Source organism: Lacerta agilis, chromosome 13, assembly GCF_009819535.1.
Source record: "Lacerta agilis isolate rLacAgi1 chromosome 13, rLacAgi1.pri, whole genome shotgun sequence".
Taxonomy (NCBI): Eukaryota; Metazoa; Chordata; class Lepidosauria; order Squamata; family Lacertidae; genus Lacerta; species Lacerta agilis.
The window spans coordinates 37,581,208-37,601,787 of NC_046324.1; the positions used below are offsets into that span (position 1 = coordinate 37,581,208).

The 20,580-nt window shown below is 44.3% G+C and overlaps 1 protein-coding gene across 7 annotated transcripts in view; it reads right to left on the minus strand.

Annotated features, from left to right (window-relative positions):
* The window catches only part of SNX29 (sorting nexin 29), a 196,132-nt gene extending 175,879 nt beyond the window's left edge, over nt 1-20,253 (minus strand). For 5 of the 7 annotated variants that reach the window (XM_033166457.1, XM_033166456.1, XM_033166461.1 and 2 more), the window contains exons 1-8: nt 20,093-20,252; nt 13,337-13,401; nt 11,178-11,230; nt 9,901-10,025; nt 7,216-7,396; nt 5,544-5,614; nt 4,619-4,867; nt 2,304-2,682 (exon numbers count right to left, since the gene is read on the minus strand). In XM_033166457.1, the coding sequence (XP_033022348.1) occupies nt 2,304-2,682; nt 4,619-4,867; nt 5,544-5,614; nt 7,216-7,396; nt 9,901-10,025; nt 11,178-11,230; nt 13,337-13,401; nt 20,093-20,099 (1,130 nt within the window). In that variant the 5' untranslated portion in view covers nt 20,100-20,252. Of the gene's footprint in view, nt 1-2,303; nt 2,683-4,618; nt 4,868-5,543; nt 5,615-7,215; nt 7,397-9,900; nt 10,026-11,177; nt 11,231-13,336; nt 13,402-20,092 lie in introns of all 7 variants that reach the window. The other 2 variants (XM_033166462.1, XM_033166463.1) reach the window with 2 other exon arrangements.
* Nucleotides 20,254-20,580: the final 327 nt, after the last annotated feature.

Sequence of the window (20,580 nt, forward strand, 5' to 3'; positions counted from 1 at the left end):
ATTGTTCTCTTATTGCTACTACATTCATATCCAACCTTTCCTCCAAGGAGCTCGAGGTGGCATATATGGTTCTCCTCTCCTCATTTTACCCTGACAACAACCCTGTGAGGTAGATTAGGCTAGGGGCTGTGGCTGGCCAAAGGTCACCCAGCGAGCTTCACGGCTATGCAGGGATTTGAATCCTAGTTTCCCAAGTCCTAGGCCAATGCTCTGACCACTACACCACACTGCTTGCCCAAAGCAAGAAGCACAAATATCCAGTACCAGGCATACACTCTCTATGGCTGTTGTGACGTGAGCGGTGGTTTGAATACAGACACAGAGGACATGGGTTCAGCTCCATCATTAGCATCACCTACAGAAGCAGCAGATCTGGGCCTTGACACTAAGCATGAATCCAGAAGCTTCATCTATCAATCACTTTACATCCAAAAATTTCAAGGCAAGGCAAGGCAAAAAAAGGCTGCAAACCAGCATCATGTTGTGAACACAGCAGTATAGGGTACATTTTTAAATCCCAAAGGTTTATATGGCACATGGGGTGAGATCATCCTTCCAAGAAGGCTTTCCAAAACAAGAAAGTCTTCAACACAAGGGCAAAATAAAATAAAAAACTGTCTAATCTGGATAGGGAATGACTCCAATGGGGTATCATTTACCAGTGTTTTGCAAACTTACAATAATCATGTACCACCTTCTCAGATGAAGATAATATATTCAATTTTAATGAATTGTTTTCCGCAGCTTAAAAAAAACAAATAAACTACAATAAAGCACAGTTTTTAAAATCTTCTATGTACCCTTTGAACCCTTTCGTGTACTACTGGGGGTACGCATTCCGCACTTTGGGAAACACTGATCTAGGGCGATTGTAAAGTGTATTGTGTTTCCACAAATAATAAGGGATTTTGCTGCAGGAAACACCTAACCAAAATCCAAAGGCAGCTCTGCAAGCTCTTCAGGTAAATGTACCAAGTGATTTCTTCCGAGACCAGGTTTCGCTGACGATCCAAACTGCCCCCCTGTGGCAGAACTGCCTGTATTTCACTACAGTTTCATCAAGCTCCATCTGGTATCTGAGCTGGCCAGTTTCTTCAGTGGATATACATGGGTCCTTGTCCATCATTCCCCTGCTCTGGCTATCTTCTCCCAGCCACTGTCTAACCTGCTTCTTCCAAACTTGACCGTGGAGCTCCTCTTCACCAGGACTGGACAAGGGCTAGCACTGCACTGGGTTAATGCAATGCTGTGGCAGCTGAATGCATACTGTACAGTCCTTTGCTCACATGCTTCCTTTGCGGCTCAGTCGTTGGGCACTTGCTTTGGATGCAAAAGGTCGCAGGTTCGATCCCCAGAGGGAGCTAGGAGCTGACTGAAACCCAGGAGATCCACTACCAGCCATTCTGTCTGTAGACCAGTGTTTTCAAAACCTGGGTCTCCAGCTGCTTTTGGGCTACAATTCCTATCATCACGGACCACTGGTCCTGCTAGCTAGGGATGATGAGAGTTGTACACAGCTGGAGACCCAAGTTTGGGAAACACTGGGGTAGACAATACTGACCTGGATGGACCAATAGGCTGACTCTGTAGCAGGCAGCTTCCTAGATTTTTAAAAAGGATTGCCCTCTAGATAAATATGTTCTCGTGCATGCACAAACACACACACACACACACACACAGAGAGAGAGAGAGAGAGAGAGAGAGAGAGAGAGAGAGAGAGAGAGAGAGAGAGATGCTGTTTTTCAAAGTCCAAGATGATTCATGACTAACTTGGCCAAGGCAGGACAGGTAGCAAGAAGGACTCCGCCACCTGGTTCAGAAAGCGGTGAAAATGAAATTCCCCAAAGATCAAGGGTGGGGAAGCTTTTTCAACCCAAGGGCCTCATTCCCTTTGGGGCAGCCTTGCGGACGCCACATGCCAGGTGTGGGGCAGAGCCACAGTCAAAAGCAGATGGAGCCACAAATGTAATTTTTTCCTTCGTACGGGAATTTCTACGCACACTTGCAAACCCACCTCTAGCCTCCATTCAGGCAAATTAGGGCCAGTATCGGAGTTCAAGGACACCTTCAAGCCAGGCAAAAACACTTGGGGGTTCAAAGCAGGGCCAGGGTGGGGAGTGGCCTGGGGAAAGGGTTATGAGGGCCATAGAGAGACTTGCGAGTGTGGAATTTGGCACCCAAACCTGCTGAAGATAAAAGCCATGCATGACAAAACAACCCCTGGATCAAATTAAGAGTTTGCCTCTTAAGTAACATAGGAAAATGCCACATGCTGTCGTCTTGGGCCATTGCAGAATACTCACTTTCCACAAGACGCTGTGTCTTCTGCCAAGCAGCGGTTTCCTAAAATGTTGCCGTACGCATCATCATTTTCATCCACATCTTCATCATCTATACTTTTCACATCCAACTTTTGGAAGCCGCAGTCCCCATTGAGATATACAGAATCATTTTTCAACAAAGGCACACTTTGGTCCCCACTCAGTTTAGCTAGCATCTCTCCAGGGCCAGGGGGAGAAGCTACGTAGGGTGAAAACCTGTCCAAGTTTTCTTCGGAGCTTTCCCCTGCAACAGTTCCCCTTAAGACATCCCCCGGGTTTTGTTCATCTTCCTCATCATCAAACAAAATGATATTTGTGACTTTCTTCTTTTTCTTCATCCGATCTTTTCTGCATTTTAAATCTGCAGAAGAGAGAGAGATGAAAACACACAGCCTATAAGAAAGAGTGGTTTTTTTATTTTAGAAAGCTTATTCTAATTTTACAGGGTAGCATATATGCAACTGGGGGGGGGGGAGTGTGAACTAATAGTTTTTCAGGATTCTAATAATAGAACTGTAGCGCTGAGAGGGACCACGAGGGTCATCTAGTCCAACTCCCTGCAATGTGGGGTTCAAACCCACGATCCTAAGGAGTCTCATGCTCTACTAACTGAGCTACCTAATCATTATGCCTAAAGGTAAAGGTAAAGAGACCCCTGACCACCAGGTCCAGTCGTGTCCGACTCTGGGGTTGTGGCGCTCATCTCGCTCTATAGGCCGAGGGAGCCGGCGTTTGTCCGCAGACAGCTTCCGGGTCATGTGGCCAGCATGACAAAGCTGCTTCTGGCGAACCAGAGCAGCGCACGGAAACGCCGTTTACCTTCCCGCTGGAGCGGTCCCTATTTATCTACTTGCACTTTGACGTGCTTTCGAACTGCTAGGTGGGCAGGAGCTGGGACCGAGCAACGGGAGCTCACCCCGTGGCAGGGATTCGAACCGCCGACCTTCTGATCAGCAAGCCCTAGACTCTGTGGTTTAACCCACAGCGCCACCTGGGTCCCTACCATCATTATGTCTAAGCCTAGCTTATTTCTAGAATCAAGATTTTATAGCATGTCACTTGAAGCCATGGTTTTGTGATAGCCATGGTTTTAAAATCCCAAGCTTGGTTTGAATTCGCAAATGTATAGGTGAACTGTAACTTAAGCTCTACTTTTCTGCTTTCCAGCGGTGAAGCAATCTGTTGCAATTTTGTCAGTTCAGACATCTTGTCAAATTATGAGCTTGAGAGCTGGACCATAAAGAAGGCTGATTGCCGTAGAATTGATGCTTTTGAATTATGGTGCTGGAGGAGACTCTTGAGAGTCCCATGGACTGCAAGAAGATCAAACCTATCCATTCTCAAAGAAATCAGCCCTGAGTACTCACTAGAAGGACAGATCCTGAAGTTGAGGCTCCAGTACTTTGGCCACCTCATGAGAAGAGAAGACTCCCTAGAAAAGACCCTGATGCTGGGAAAGATGGAGGGCACAAGGAGAAGGGGACGACAGAGGATGAGATGGTTGGACAGTGTTCTCGAAGCTACTAACATGAGTTTGGCCAAACTGCGAGAGGCAGTGAAGGATAGGCGTGCCTGGCGTGCTCTGGTCCATGGGGTCATGAAGAGTCGGACACGACTGAACGACTGAACAACAACAAAAAAGATGGCTTTGCACAGGTGCAGAACAGAAGCCAATTTCTTATGAATTTATTCTTCACGCTATTGCTACGGCTCATATGGATTCCCGACGGCAAACACAGATGTGACCTACGACAATGTAGCAGCTTGTCGTTCTTAACTGTATAGCGAGAACTCTCGACCTAGTCACCGTCTCTTGCATGCCTTTCCCCCTTGATACAGACAGAAAGTCTACAACTTAACTGGTCTATCATGTGTTCATCTGAATGTGTTAGCTGCCTGACCACCTATGCATGATGAATCTTTATTTACTGCATTTACATCCTACCTTTCCTCCAAAGAGCTCAAGGCAGTGCATATGGTTCTTCCTCCTCCCCATTACCCCCATAACAACCCTGTGAGGTAGGTTAGGCTAAGAATTAGTGACTGACTCCAGCTCACCCAGTGAGTTTTGTTGCTGAATGGGGTTTGGGACCCTGATCTCCCATGTCCTAGTCCTGCGCTCTAACCATTACACCATACCATGCAGAAGCAAACAGCTGGGTACATGGAAGAGGTGCTGCCTAGGAGACAAGGTATGAGTGAAAACCTCCCATGTTCAAAATCACAGCTACCATCTAACACAAGTCTCTTTTCTTGCAGGCTACCTCTGTCAATGCAGTCAGCTCAGTAAGACTTACCACCGCTAAGACTCTTCGATAAAATGGGCAAAGGGTCGGCATCTTGATCCGATTTGATTAAGATCGAAACAGGAGAGGATGCCGTGATTTCTCTGAGGAGGCTGCTAACTCCTTGAGTAGATTCCTTCAACAACGAGGTCACATTCTGTGTGGATTCTTTGAGAAGGTCAGAGACTGTGGGTGGACACTTGCTTTGCCCATTCAAATCCTTGTTATCAATGTTGATTGCAAAAAGAATAGAATGCAGCCCTTTAGATAAAAGCAAAAAAAAAATGCAATGTAACTCAGTGGACAAATTTACCAAAAAAAAAAAATCATAAAATGTATATACCACTTGATTGTAAAAGAAACCTCAAAGCAGTTCACAAAAAGAAAAAAAAGAACATTATAAGGCTACTTGCTCCTTTTAACTTCCCCTCTGCTGCCCAGCAAGGGCACTACAATCAGCTAATGGAACCCAGTTAGTTCTGCTACAATCTGATGATTATCAGCTTGTGGTAGAACAGATGAGGGATTTTTCACTGGTGGCATTAGTCTTGGGCTATGTTCTCCCTGCTGAAATATGGGAGGATCCCATCAGTATTGGCATTCCACCAGCTCCTGAAGACACAACTGTTTAGGCAAGTGTTCCCCTGAAATGAACTTGTGATTTTACTGTTTAAACTGTGAGGTGGGGGTTAAACTGTTTTTAATTGTCACACTTATTAACTGCTTGTTTTAACTGTGATTGGAACTGTCGTTGGGCATTTCAACTGTGTACTGATTTTATAGTTGTAACCTGCTTTGAAGCCATTTTGGCACGGAAGCAGCATATAAATAAATTCATTTCTTCCTATCTGTACCAAAAACGTTACCCAGCATTAAAACATTTCTAGTCCAGTCTCCACCACAAACTGCCCCACAGATCAGACTGGAGTATACATACCAGCTGCCATAGTGGGAATCATACTAGAGCGCTCTTCATCCATCATGAAGGACCAGTCTTCGTAGAAGACACTAGGTGTTTAAAAAAAAAAAAGAAGGCAGGACAAAAAGGTAAACAAATCTACTGTGGTTCTTACTAACTCCCTTTCGAACGGGGACAGGGGAGGCGCTATACTACTTTATGAACTGAAAGAAAGTGGAAAAATGGCACATGTGTTGCCCATGACACCTTTATGATCTAAAAAAAATAGTCGGACTTTGTTAGTACTGTCTTCCAACTCTCAAGACACAGATCAGATACCAAGGCTACGCTGTAGCAGAGTGAAGCCAGCCTCAGTTTAGAGAAGAGGCCATAACCCAGTTATGGACAAAGGATTCCTCAACAGTAATTATCTATCTATAGTACTTTGTAAGCTGCTGAGGCTCAACATTGCAGAGTGCATTTTTAAAAGCTCGGGGACTGGCTTTCTCCAATGTCCCATTAACACTACTATAAAGACTGTGTATAAAGAACCCGCCAATCTATCCCCCCTGCACACACCCTCTACAATGTTAACAGCCACAGCAATAGCCAAACACCAAACACAACAGGGTGACTAAACCTCATAGCCATCAGTCCCTCAACCCAACCCCATGCATTACTCATCTGCTTCCCAACCTTGCGTTATGCCCTGACCAGCCACTATAAAGGCGTTTCCCAACATGTGGCTTTCCAGATGTTGTTGGACTACAGTTTCCACCAGTCCCAGCCAGCATGAAGACTGCTCTAGATGATAGGGAGCGAAGGGTTAAGGCATAGGTAAACTCTGGTCTACAGAGACCTTAGCTGTGTTATGAGGATTAGAGTCTGCATACTGAAGAAACAGAGCTAGTGCAGACTTTCCTTTGCACAGTAAAAAAGAACTCTCTCATGCACACTCTTCCATGGAAGGTAAGTGAGCTAGAGAGGGCCAGATGCAGCTATCAGTCTAATAAGCCATGGATTATGAGACCTGAGAGACAGCCTCCATCCCCACACTTGCCTTCATGGCAGCAGGTGAACAGAATGCAATGGGAAACCATGGTTTAATGAAGCACCGAGTCAGGAAGTCAAGGGGAGGGATGATGACAGACTGCATGGGCACAAGGCTAATTCTCCACCTAATAAACCATGATTTATCAGACAATTGCACTTAAACCAAGTCAATATGTATGGGAGCATGTGGAAGATTGAGCAGGGTGTGTGTGTGTGTGTGTGTGTGTGTGTGAAATGATATAGGCCAAGGCTGATACACAGTGACTTGCCTAAGGTCAGTATCTGTTTGTAGGGGTTTTTCATACAGCCTCTTGGGTACCTTAAAACAAAACTGGCAGTGACTGAAGACTCATACAAAATTGTTATGTACCCCAATGCATTTGGAATCATATACTGTGTGTGTGTGTGTGTGTGTGTGTGTGTATACACACACACACACACACACATATATATATATATTCTGCTGCAGAATTGCCTAGAATCGCCAATTACTTAAATTATGATCAAACACTTTGCTATTTAAAAACAAATGAGTACGTCATCTGTTCGTGCCATAAATAGAAATTTTAGCCTGTTGCTGCAGTTTCAGGCGGCTCATCAGGAAGCCTCTGCCAGTAGAAATTTACCTGTCAGGAAAAGGATAAAAAAGGGAAGTTACCTCAGCCTGCTTTTATCTGCAAGCAGCATGTGAAAGTATCTTTCTAAGGAATGTTCATTCAGCGCACAGCGCAGCCAAGCGCGACCTCTGCCAACGTCTGTGGTAATATTCCTCAGGGAGTAGAAACGCTGCAGCTCATGTTTATTTAGAACTTCTTTCACATAGTACCAGAACACCGGCTCTGAAAAAGTATGCATTCATAGGCACACATAAGGTCATCTGAAATCTTATCGGCAAAAATCCCAGGAGACAGAGAAGTACTGCCATCGTCAACTCTACAGTTCAGATGGAAGGGGGCCCATTTTCCAACAAAGCACAAACCATAACTTAGCTCCAGTTCTCCTTCAGCACACCCAGAAAAGACATCCTGGTTTCTTCAACCATGCTTTCCCATGACATTCAAACTAGGATCCTGGTTAAAGGGCCCCCTACAAACCAGGGTTGGAAACCTGGATCCCGATTTGCAGGAAGTGCCGAAACCACAGGTGCCTGGTTAGAACATCACAGGATGGGGAAACAGTGGCTAAGGAACCAGGAAATCTCCTCTGCAGCTGAGCAATTGAGGAAAAAGACAGAAAAATGGGGGGGGATACATAAACTCATTGCTGATTCACACAAACTATGTTGTTGTTTTCGAGTGGCCTCATTGCATCTGAACTGGGCCTCATAACCCTGGTGACAATTCCCAAATAATCATTATTTCAAGTCACACTTTTTAATCTTCGGCCAATTGCACGCAGGGTAATTAAAGCAACAAGCTACCCATTCTGTTCTTGAAAATGCTAGCTGAATGCTTTGAAAACAGTTTTCCAGCTGGTTGATAATGTAACCACATACTGTACCTTCTTGAATGGAAATAGCTTTGAAGCGATTCACAAGTTATCCCTACAGGATTGAATTTTTACTGCCAGACCTAATCTCCTGTGTCGAAAGGTCATCATACTCACCGTTTAATTAGCATAGCATAGCCAAACCTGTAGCACAAGCCAATGCAGATCTAAGTCCCACTGTGTTCAAGAGGGTTTACTCCCAGGCAAGTATGCTTAGGGGAGAACTTTTCTGCTCCCGATTTAGGGGAAATTTTAATTAACAGAGAAGTTTAAGGATAAGTGCCTGTTCTTTAAGTAGAGTATTAAAAACAGATTCCAAGGAATTGAAAAGCTTGATAATGGGTAAAGAGATTAAAAAAGCTTTTGCTTCCCAAGTCATCTATTTAGCAAACCCTCTTCAAACTGTTATGATGAGACCAGCCTGGCCTACCATTTGCCTCAGCATCACAAGAACATATTAAAAAACTACATTATCCTGCCTCAAACCATTGTTCTACCTTGCTCAGCATTGTCTAAACTGACTGGCAGCAGCTCTCCGGTGTTTATCTCTGCCAAGTAGGCGGAGAGAAGTCCTCTCAAGCCCGGGAGATAAGAAAAATAACAATTTATGGTAGAAGACAAATTTACAAGCAACTGAAGTTAGCATCGGGCAACTTTGAAGTGACAACTCATACCAGTAAATATATATATAAAGGTTTATTTAAAGTAAGGCAAGCTTCTCAATTACACAAACTTTTAGCCAAGAATGAAAAACCAAGAAAAACTAATACCTAGATTCTAATTATCTGTTCATACATCGAAAAGAAGCAGGGTTACAAGGGTGAGTAGAAGGCATTATGGAAACCACCAACCGGATTAAAAAACAAACTTTTGGAGGAGTACAATGGACTTAAGTTGGGAAGTATGGCGTAACACCCAGGCACGTTGAACTAACAGGGTCTCTTTTGACAAACTGTAGAAGTCTGATGGCCAGCCAACCCAATCACAAGCTTACATGCAAAGAACCTAACTAACAGCACCTGGGTTTTGCTAATTAATCAATTCAGCACAAGGTTAATTGCACCCTACCTGGAGGCACCAGGGACTGAACCCTGGACTGTCTGCATGCAAAGCAGATGCTCTATCACGGAGCTACAGCTCTTGCCTCCATTGTAGGGTTCACTGGTTCAAACCAGCCTTGTATTTAACAGCCCACCTGGGTAGCCATAAACCAGAGTTCTTCTACTTTGGGTTCCCACATATTATTATACTACAACTCCCATGATCCCAAGACAGTTTAGCCCACGGTCAGGGATGCCAAGAGTTGCTGTCCAAGAGCATCTGGGTAGTTGGTTTCCTTTCTTCCCTAAACATCCCCAAATGCTATTAAACTTTCTTTACAGGAGAGTTGCTCCAACCCTCTGATTGTTTTGGTTACTTATCCTTCTCTGTACCCTCTCCATAAATCCTTATTTGCTTAAAAGTAGGATATATGTGTAACAGCTCAAAAGAATGCATGCCGCCGCCCCCCAACAAAAAATGGTGGCTGTGTACACATCATACATTTAAAGCACCCACCCTACCCCCAGGAAATAACTCCGGAAATTGTAGTTTGTTAAGGGTCCTGGGAATTGTAGCTCTGGGAGGTGTAAACTACTGTTCCCATGATTCCTTGGGGGAAGTCATGTGCTGTAAATGTATGGTGCGTATGAAGCAGGGGAGACCCAAACTAATAAGAACAGTTGTTTCTCTTCAATTCCAGCAGCATTATTGAAATCTCATTTGTTGCCAGCTGTTTACATGCAAGACAGACTGTTTAAACTTTTTTTTTTTAACCAAAAAAAGAAGAGCTGAGCGCATTGGAATCCCAAATTACCCATTTCAGCTTTACTGGAGAAGCCTGCTGCCTGCTTGATAGCTGCTGCTGTTAAGGCTAATCCCCGGGTCCTCTTCAAGCCATGCTGAAGCACAGATTCGAACTGAGCACAGAGACATGTAACTCTGCAAAACAGACAAAACTTAATAAGCAGCACCATAGGAAAGGGAGAAGGGGAGAAACAAGATTTAAAGGCACTATCCACCTCCCAGCTTAAGTCGATGCAAAACGGTAACGATACCCCAGTTTAGCACAGGAACCTATTTCACTGATTGCTGCAATCAGACCTCAAAACCTGCTGGTTCCTGCTACACACCCGCAGGTCACGGTCAAAAGAGGATTCCTATCCACTTTACTCAGCAAAACTGGGAAGGCTGGGAAAGCAGAAGGAATGGGAGCCAAACCTGGGGCAGAGACCCAATCACAGAAACAGACACACTCAGTTCACAAGTCCTACAGCATGAATTTCGGGGTTGGGTGGAAGAAATGGTAAAGAGGTGCACAGGATTCATGAGCAACTGGTGGATTCCACTGTTAACCCGTGGAAATCATTGCCACAAGATGTGGTGACGGCCAACAACTTACCGGTAGGTGGCTCAGGGTTAGAGCCATTCTCTGGCACCTCCAAGTTGTGGAACTCCCTCCCCACAGCACTGCGCCTGGCATCTTCCTTAGAAAGCTTTCGGCCAATGACAAAGACCCTGGCTTTTGACTCCTGGCGTTATCTTCCCCAGAGCCTGATTAACCCCACAACGCATAGAAATCGGGAAACCTCCTTATAACTTCCAACAAGCACTACAAATCTTTCCCACGTTGAGATGGAAATGAAACTGAAGAATGGGGAAGTTCTGCAATCGCTTCTTCCCAAAATAAGCTCAAGGTAATTTCCATTCTAAGAAAAACAACGAAGATTGTACCATTGTGGGAAGTAACTTATTTCTTAGTCACAGCAATCCCCAGGGGAGCTTGATGAACCTGAAGGACCAACAATTATTGAAACCCCCTATCAAGGACCAATTTATTGGGGGGAGGGCGTCAAGTAAGCTGCTGCCGTTGTGCACCCTAGGCTACTGCCCCCCCACCATTCATTGCAGAGGTTGTAAACTCTTGCCTCATACCATCCTGCACACAGCACAAACACAACTCTCTAACAACTACCTCCCCGCTCTCCCAGACTAGCCTGAATGTACCTATCGGGCAAATTGAAGCATCAAGCCAGCCGATGACACGCATGACTAAAAACAAGTGCCGTTTACTCAATATCCTTTCAGACTTACCTGCTGTCCGAATCGGAAGCAATCTCCTTCCTCCCTCCAAATCTGATCTGGCACTGTAATGAACAGATACGGTCAGCATCAATGGCGTGATGAGGAGAGTTTTAAATATGTTGATACTCAACTTAAGCGAGTCACCGTACACCTTTAGTTAAAATGCCAATCTTTAAAATAAAATAAAATAAAATAAAATAAAATAAAGATTTTGGAACTATGTGGGTGAAAGAAGCATGAGGTTTGGCAGTAAAATCAAACTGCGGTTCCATTTTACAAAAGTCCACATGTATTGGCTTAGCTCAAGGGTTTTCACCCTTTTTGAGTCCCTTTACCATTCTTTACCATTGCATTCTTTCTGTACGTCTCAGGATCTCAATTACCGGTACTGTATGTCTCCCCTTGCCTGCAGAGATGGCAGCCTCTCACCTTTTTCGAACACCCTCCTTTTTTGAGTGTTTCCTCAGCCTCCTCTCCTCTCCCCTCTTCTTGGGAGTCCACCAGGCAGCCACTGCTGCCGCTCCTGGTCTCCGAGCTGCCACCCCCCCCCCACCCTAAAGAGAAGTGCCTCCTCATGCCGCCACGCCTGCCCCCCAGGGCCTGGGAAGAGGATGCCCCCAGGCTTAGTGGCCTGACAGAGATGCAAGAGGTCATCAGAGGAGGGAGGGAAGGAAAGAGGAGCAGAGGCCAGTGTTGCCTGCTGCACCCCTGACCATCATTTAGGCCCCAGGGGTCAGCAAGCTTTTTCAGCAGGGGGCCGGTCCATTGTCCCTCAGACCTTTGTGGGAGGCCGGACTATATTTTGAAGGGGGGGGGGAGAGAACGAATTCCTATGCCCCACAAATAACCCAGAGATGTATTTTAAATAAAAGGACACATTCTACTCATGTAAAAACACGCTGATCCCCAGACCACCCGCGTGCTGGATTTAGAAGGCGATTGGGCCGGATCCGGCCCCCGGGCCTTAGTTTACCTACCCATGATTTAGGGCAGAGGTGAAGAAGCTCATGCATTCCCAGGAGCTGCTAGCCTACGAATCCTGACATCATCCCTGACAGCTGAGCTATGCTGGCTGGAACTAATGCAAACTGACGCACAACATCAAGAAGGCTAAAAGTTCTCCAAACCTGGTCTCATGGCTGGATGAACTTGTGCAACTTCTTTTCTTTTCTGACTTCAAACCACAGATATATTGTTACTGCCTCTTTTTGCGAGCTGCGCTGGGAGCTTTTCCTTGAAGGGCAGCCAGTAAGTACTCAAAAGTGCAAAGAAATTTGCAGAAGGCAAAAAACCCCCCCAAAAAACGCCAGTTCAAGTGTCTCTCCTATTGCTTCTGCATGAGAAATGTGGCCAAAGCTGCCAAACTCCTCCAAATCCTCTGCAACTAATTTTGAATACAGGAAAGGAGCCATGAGCGCAGATGATCCAGCAAGTAAATTTCTGGAGCTCTACTGATTTACTTGTCCTGGCCAATTCCTATTCAAACGAAGTGGTGGTTTGCAAAAGGAAACTGAGGGTGCTTCCAGCCTGTCAGTATTTTGCAGAAGGTATTCAAGTGCATCCTAGAAATCTAAGTGGACTGAAGTGTTCCATTGCCCAGATACAGCAAACACTTTAAAAAAAAATCTTACTTTTTGCTGTTAGGAGAGGACTATACTGAAAAGTAAGGGGTGATTAGTGGTAAGACATATATGCACCGCACAGCCAAATCAGGATGAATGATTGTCGTCATATAACCTCTGCTCAAAAAACCCCCAGAAAGAATGTTCCATAACAGGCATAGGCAAACTCCGGCCCTCCAGATGTTTGGGACTACAATTCCCATCATCCCTGACCACTGGTCCTGTTAGCTGGGGATGATGGGAATTGCAGTCCCAGACATCTGGAGGGCCGGAGTTTGCCTATGCCTGTTCCATAACCACCAGACTGGGCACCATTCAACCTCCGCCTAAGCTTTATGCAAGTAAAAACTCAATAAACAGATAATCTGGAAGAGCCCTTAAGGTCCAGGATTATTTAGGAACATAACTGCATTGCAAAAACAAAGCAATCACACATATTGCAACACAGCTATTTAGAATTGCATCAAAATGAGACAGCTCCAACTATTATTAGAAAGGTTTCAAACATGGAGGCACCCTCTCCTCTTTGTAGGCCCAACTTCTTACCTGTTTAACTGCATCCAATAATCTCTCCAGGAGAAACTGCCTTTTTGCCACGTTGTTCTGCAACCCTAGAATTCAAGAAAGCACAGGGGGCTATATATTAAATATACACTTCCGGATTGCTGTCAGGAGATTCCCATGTGTTGCTCATGAGTAACGACAGAGCCTTCAGTAGCTGAAACTATTTATTGTGCATAACTATTTACAGTGTGGAGCTAGTTCAAAACATGACCGCTCAGTCACTTGCAGAATCCGGAAGTGCCCCTCTCCTGTTTGCCGCCCAACACCAAAGTCTCGGCACCCTAAAACGACGTCTGCGGTGCCTCCTGAACCCCCAATGCTGTGCTGGCGCCGGAAGCGGCCGTTCTTCCTCAGATCCTCTCTGGCTGGCGGTGCTGGGTCTTTGCCCAGAGTCTCCAAGCCTTTGCAGATCCCCCTCCCTTGGAGAGAGCTCAGGCAAGAGGCCAGAAGAGGAGGAGGAGGAGTCTGTCGACAGAAGTGGTTGGGGTTCTCTGTAGCGTAGAGAGCCCTCCTCTCGCGAAGAGCTGCTCTCCCAGTCCTCCTCTCGACCAGGACCTCCAACCCTCTCTTCCTCGAGAGGAGGACCTCTCTCCTCTTGCTCCTCCCAAGGAATACCCTTGCCCCGGCTCTCCTCCTGAGTAGGGCCTCTCCTCTCCCTCTCCTCTCGAGGAGACGGGCAATCCCTGACAGTTTGGGTTCCAAGTTGTTTGAGTACCAAGGAGTTTGAGAACCAAGGTACCACTGTATTGGGGACATGAGTTGTTTAGGGCTTTAAACACCAGCATGAGCATCTTGGATTGGGCCTGGGAACAAGCTGGCAACCACTGCAGCTGTTTTAAGTCTTAAGCCTGAGAAACAGTTCTGTCAAATTTAACAGACAACTTGCATTTTTGCTTCCTAGTGAAGGTATCAAGGACAGCAGGAGAGAAACCAATGGCGGCTATGTCCTAATGGACCCAACAAATGAAAAACATTGCCTAAACTTTAGCTCTGTATTGTGACTGAAGCAATAGAAGCTGGGGCACTTTTCATGCCAAGTGCCGTATTTTTTATAAGATGCCCCCATGTCTAAGACTCCAAATTGAGAAAACACGCCTCAGCACTACCCGTGTATAAGACGAGCCCCAATTTCAAACCCAACTTTTTGGTAATAATAATAATAAAAACCCACCTAGTCTTATACACAGAAAAATACGGTAGTTTTGACAAGAGACATTTGCAAGGAGCCAGAGCTGCAGAAAACAGCACTTGCAAGAGCTCGGCTGAGTAAGACCAAGGGGCTGTCCAGTCCAAAGTCCTGTTTCCAGCAAGGTGACTTTGGAAAGCTGACAATGCAAGACATGAACACAGCAGTCTTTTCCCCTGTTGTTCCCCAGCAACTGGCATTCAGAGGCTACTGCCTCTGGTCCTGGAGGAAGAACGCAGTCACCATGACTAGTACCCACGAATGCTCTTGCCCTCTATGAACTTGTCTAATCTGGAGAGCCACTGCCGGTCAGAGGAGGCGATACTGAGCTACATGGACCAACTGTCTGTGACTTGGCATTTCTATTTATTTATAAAAGTATTTATAGAGGCTTGACAGCCATCTGTCAGGAATGCTTTGATGGTGTTTCCTGCTTGGCAGGGGGTTGGCCCTTGTGGACTGGATGGCCCTTGTGGTCTCTTCCAACTCTATGATTCTATGATATACTGCCATCTCATAAAATGCCACAGAAGTGTACAGAATGCAGAACACTACATGTAGACAATAAAACATTAAAGGTAGCTTTCAATTATGGACCAGTTATAATAATAATAATAATAATAATAATAATAATAATAATAATAATAATAATAATACTGTTCATAATATTATCCAGCATTAGCCACCTCTGAAGCAACCATAGTTTCAAAACAACAACAACAACAACCTCAGACTCCCCACTCTGCTTGTAGAACTGAAATTCAATTAGTCAGCGTGAACGAAAAAGGCTTACTCAGCCTGCTGTCGCATTCGCAGTGTTTCTGAAACACATAGATTTCAAGCTCATAACCCAAACTGGCCTCTGTTGTGCTGTGGGAGTCCAGCTCACCCTGACAAGGGCCCCTGCCAACTGGGGCTCTTATAGAGGTTTCAAGAACCTCTGGAGGTTCCCATCTATGGCATACGGGAACAGGGTCAATGATAGATCGTGGTGGGAGAACCAGGAAAGCTAAGTAGCAGGAAGGAAGTAGCATAGGAAGCTGCTGTGCCGAACCACTGGTTCATCAAGCTCAGCGTTGTCTACACGGACTGGAAGTAGCTCTCTGGGATTTTAGACGGGGATCTCTCTCAACTCTAACTGGAGATACAAGGGTTTGAACTGGGTACCTTCTACATGCAAAGCAGATGTGCTACCACTGAGCTACAGAAAGTACCCAAGAAGCAAGCACCCTCTCCCCTAGGTGTATGCTCTGCTTACCAGGGGTGACACAGAAGCAGGCACCAATTGGCCTCCAGAGAGATGCCTCTGCCTCCTACTAAGGTGTAACAGGAATCTCTGATAACATGACACTACTGTGTCATACAAGTGCTTTAAAGGAGGTGGAACAGCAAAGCTGTCCCTTTGCTCTTGGAGAAGTAACAATAACAAGGGAATAATATGATGATGGGGGTGTTAAGGGTGTTAAGGGACGGGTAGTGCCTCTGGTGGTGGTCACATCATGCTCCTTCTGGACCAGTTTTGTCCATCTTTGGTCCCCATCCTGCACTCATCTGTGGTTTCTAGATGCTGTCAGCATGTGACAGCGGCCACACCTTAGGAACGGCCTTGACTGGCCAGCTAAACTAGGTGATGGTAGTCGATAGGTCTCAAACCCTTGGTGAGTTAGGGACTTTCCCTGCATGCAAAAACAGACCCTGGCGGGTATTTCTCCCTGCCAGATATGACATTATATTATGAAGCATCTTGTCTTTGTTGGTTGAAGGAATGGATGACACTGGAGAATCCACATATCTTAGATTTAGAAGCTCATGATAATATCTTTGGTTGGAACGCCTATTTGTGGTATGAAAAGGTGAAAGTACATAAAGGATTTACAAATCACATAATTAGAAAAAAATTGTATAGAGTATGGGATAAATACAAAAAATTATTGGAGACAAAACCACCACTTTGGCTCTCACCGTTGGAAGCCATAACGGTCAAGAAAAAGAATATGATAGAACATTGGACAACTTATAGAAATTTAGTAAAACAAGAGGGAAGAGAGTTAAAATTTAAGGATTTATTAGGAAAGTTAACAACATAAATACAATATCATCATTTGAATGAAGTATTTAAGAAAGATAGGAAACGAGGGTTTGGGAAACAAATATCACAATGGAAGAGAGATCTGTCAGAATGTAAAAGTGTTGTCTAAATGTATAAGGTATTACTAGATTGGGAGACAAAGGATGAGCAGGTAAAATCTACAATGGGCAATAGATATTGGTTACAATATACCGTAGATATGGAAGCATGGGAATAATAGTGGAATACAGATATAAAATTTACAGCATGCTATGGTTTAAGAGAAAACTATATGAAATAGTAATATAGATGGTATCTAACACCAAGTAAACTGGCAAAAATGTATAAATCAAAACTGAGTAAGTGTTGGAAATGGAGAGAGAAAGAAGGTACTTTCTATCATATGTGGTGATCTTGCAGTAAGGGTAAAGCTTACTGGGAAATGATATATAATGAACAGAAAAAGATGTTTAAAATAACGTTAAAAAAACCAGAAGCTTTTCTTCTGGGAATTATAGGGGTAAAACTACCTAAAAAAGTATAGAAATTTATTCATGTGTTTGCAACCACAGTGGCAAGATGTTACTTGCCCAAAAATTGAAAGAAGAAAAGTCTCGACAAAACAAGAATGAATTCAAAAACTTATGAACTATGCAGAAATGGTGAAACTTACTGGAAAAATAAGAAACCAAGGTAACAAACTTTTTATAAAAGAATGGAAATGAGTTATTGAATATTTACAAACAAATTGTAAACAGATGAGGACATTGGTAGGGTTTTTGTAATAACCTGCAGTTTCCTAAGAGTTTATAATTAAAGTAGATGAATAAAAGAATAAGTTAATTTAGAATATGCAGGAAATGATAAAAATACATTTAAGAAACCACAGAAAGGAGGAAAGAAGTTTTGAAATGTTAAAATGACTGCATATAACTGAAAATCATAAATAAAAAAATTATGAAAATAAAGAAAAAAGGATAAAATGGGAGTATGTCATGTGCAGTGCTGTAAACTCCATGGAAGAAGGATGAGAAAACACAATAATAAATAAAATCAAAATCCCGTTGCAGCCTCCAGTTGTTTGCAAACAGACTCCCATCTTTGGCCGGGGAGGGCGGGATATAAATAAAAATTTATTATTATGGCATTATTTTAATTTGCACTTTGGATGACATTGCAGGAATATATGCTCCAAATATGGCACAGGCACCTAAACCTATGTTATCCTAACGAAGACCTGGGTCCCCCACTCCTGGACTAGTTCTTCTTAGGAAATTTAAGGCACTTTCAAAGTGTTTAACTAAACAACATAAAAATATAGATGCCTTATTTTAACAATAAGTACTTTATTGTTGTTTAAGGAAACAACATTGAAAAACAAGCAGCATAATCAATATAAGATGCAACATAAACCTTTATGTAAACCAAAACGAAAAGAAACCACTTTTTAGGGAAGTTTTTAATGTTTGATGTTTTTGTATTGATTTCTGTTGGAAGCCGCCCAGAGTGGCTGGGGAAATCCAGCCAGATGGGCGGGGTACAAATAATAAATATTATTATTATTATTATTATTATTATTATTAACTCCTGGATCATTATTTACCAAACAGATGGACTCAACAACAACTAATGAAAACTTAGGAGAACTGAAAGAGATGGAATTAGCTTAATAACAGAAGTTATTATAAAGGCATCAGTTACTAGAACTACCGTATTTTCCGGCGTATAAGACGACTGGGCGTATAAGACGACCCCCAACTTTTCAAGTTAAAATGTAGCGTTTGAGATACACTCGACTGCAGATTCTCCACCCGGCGTATAAGACGACCTCCGACTTTTGAGAAGATTTTCCTGGATTAAAACGTAGTTTTATATGCCAGAATATACAGTAAACAGTTGATATCTGATCAACTTTTGCAACAGGAGGATCTGGCTATCCACACAAACTAGAACCAAACTCCTTATACTTATGTTAAATTCACCAAACTTGGATTATGTCAATTTCACCAGAAGTATTATCAGCAATTCTATTGACATTTAACTATTTCCAGTTATTCAGCTCATCATCATCAGACTTGTATAACATTGCCACAAAGGGATAGAAAACTCTAGAGAAAATTTGTTAAATACTTTAGCTCTAAGAGATAGGCCAACATCCCACTCAGTCACAAACTCCTTGGGTGACCTTGGGCCAGTCACACTACCTCTCAGCCTCACCACACAGGGGTGCTGTGGGGATAAAATGGAGAAGGGGGGATCTCTCTCCACTGCTTAGAGCAAGAGCTCCTGGGGGGCAAGCAGGCTACAAATGGCGTAAGTAAATAAGTAGATATACATAGAAGCCCAAACGGTTAGGGTGTGGGAGGAAACTGCAAGCAGATCCATTTAGCCAAGTTTTAGGGGCTGTATCCAATGCTAGCCCTACTCAGAGCATACCCATTGAAATCAATAGGCATTATTAGCTTGGGTTCATTAATAGCAATGGGTCTACTTTGAGTAGAACCTAGTTGGGTCTCATTTCAGTACCAGAAGGCTGTGACATAAAAAGTGATGGAGGCATCCCACAGTATGTGAATATGTCAGCTGCCAGAGCTCCGCGTTCTCTAACTAACCCATGAATGTCTAGAAACAGGGACAGCAAACTACTAAACAGGGACAGAATGCCCAGTGCCAGAGAGCAATGTCCTAATACTTCTAAAAGAACAACAGTGCTTTTTATTCCATTCCAAATTTACCTTGCTAGCAGCTTTATTTATTTAATTTATTTATTTGCATGCATCTATAGCCCACCCCACCCCATGCAGCCTCAATGAGGGTCATGGCCTTGCATAACTTCATACACTATGTCATGAGGAAAGGTGAGCTTTGGTTTTAGTTTGCATTGTCATTTACTGTTGATTTCACGTTGCTGCTGCTGGTACTGCTGCTGCTGTTCTTTCAATTCCTTGCCTGCCCTTCACCGTCAAGCCCCAGGGCAGGGTACACCAATCAAAACAACAACAATATCAACAACAGTTTTAAAACAAGCTGCCATCACAAGAGTAGAGTAGGGTCCTGTTGCATTCTCAACACTGACTTTTTCGCAACGCCCACCCCTGGCCACGAGAAATATTCGTCGATGAGCAAGCTACACAAGCGCTAACTAACAAACAAAAAAAAAAAAACTGCAATCGGAAATTAGTCGCTGGAAGGCATTTTCCGAACACCCTTTTCTCTCTTCTTTTGTCATGGTAAGATACAATTGCTGGCTCCAGGGATGCTGCTGCTCCACTGTCAGTAGAGCGGCAGAGTGTGTCTGAGCATGCACAAAGTGGCATTAAGAAAGGTGGGGGCAGGGGGCTTCCAGGGACGCTTTAACACCCTACCCCAGCACCACCCTTGCTGCCGTTGTTATTGTTGGGCGAAAGAGCAGCACCGAGCCAGCCCATCCATCCACCTCCTCCTCCTCCCTTGCCAAGCAAAGCTTGCTCCGCGCTCCACTCACCGCTCATGGCCGGCGACGGAGCTCCCCTCCGCGGGCAAGCAAAGCCTCGGGATCCCCCCTCCGACTTTTCCGGCTCCTCCTCCGCTGCCGCCGGGGCTCCTCCCTCCCGTCAAAGCCACCAGCACACTCCACAGCACATTGCCCCTCCACCCGGAAGTGATCCTCAAGAAGCCCGGAAACAAAACACTTAGAACCCGGAAACCATCTCAAGCTGGGGGGGTCATGGGAATTGTAGTCCAAACGCTCCATGGCTGCGAGGGTGGGGTAAGACCATGCTGCTCCGTCTTTTTCTTCCTCCTCTTCCTGCAGTCGCTCTGAGCACGGTGTCTCTCCTCCCTCGATTTTGCTCGCCCCCTAACTCATTATTTGTGCTAGTTACAGGTAGGTAGCCGTGTTGTTCTGCCATAGTCAAAACAAAATAAAATAAAAAATTCCTTCCAGTAGCACCTTAGAGACCAACTAAGTTTGTTCTTGGTATGAGCTTTCCT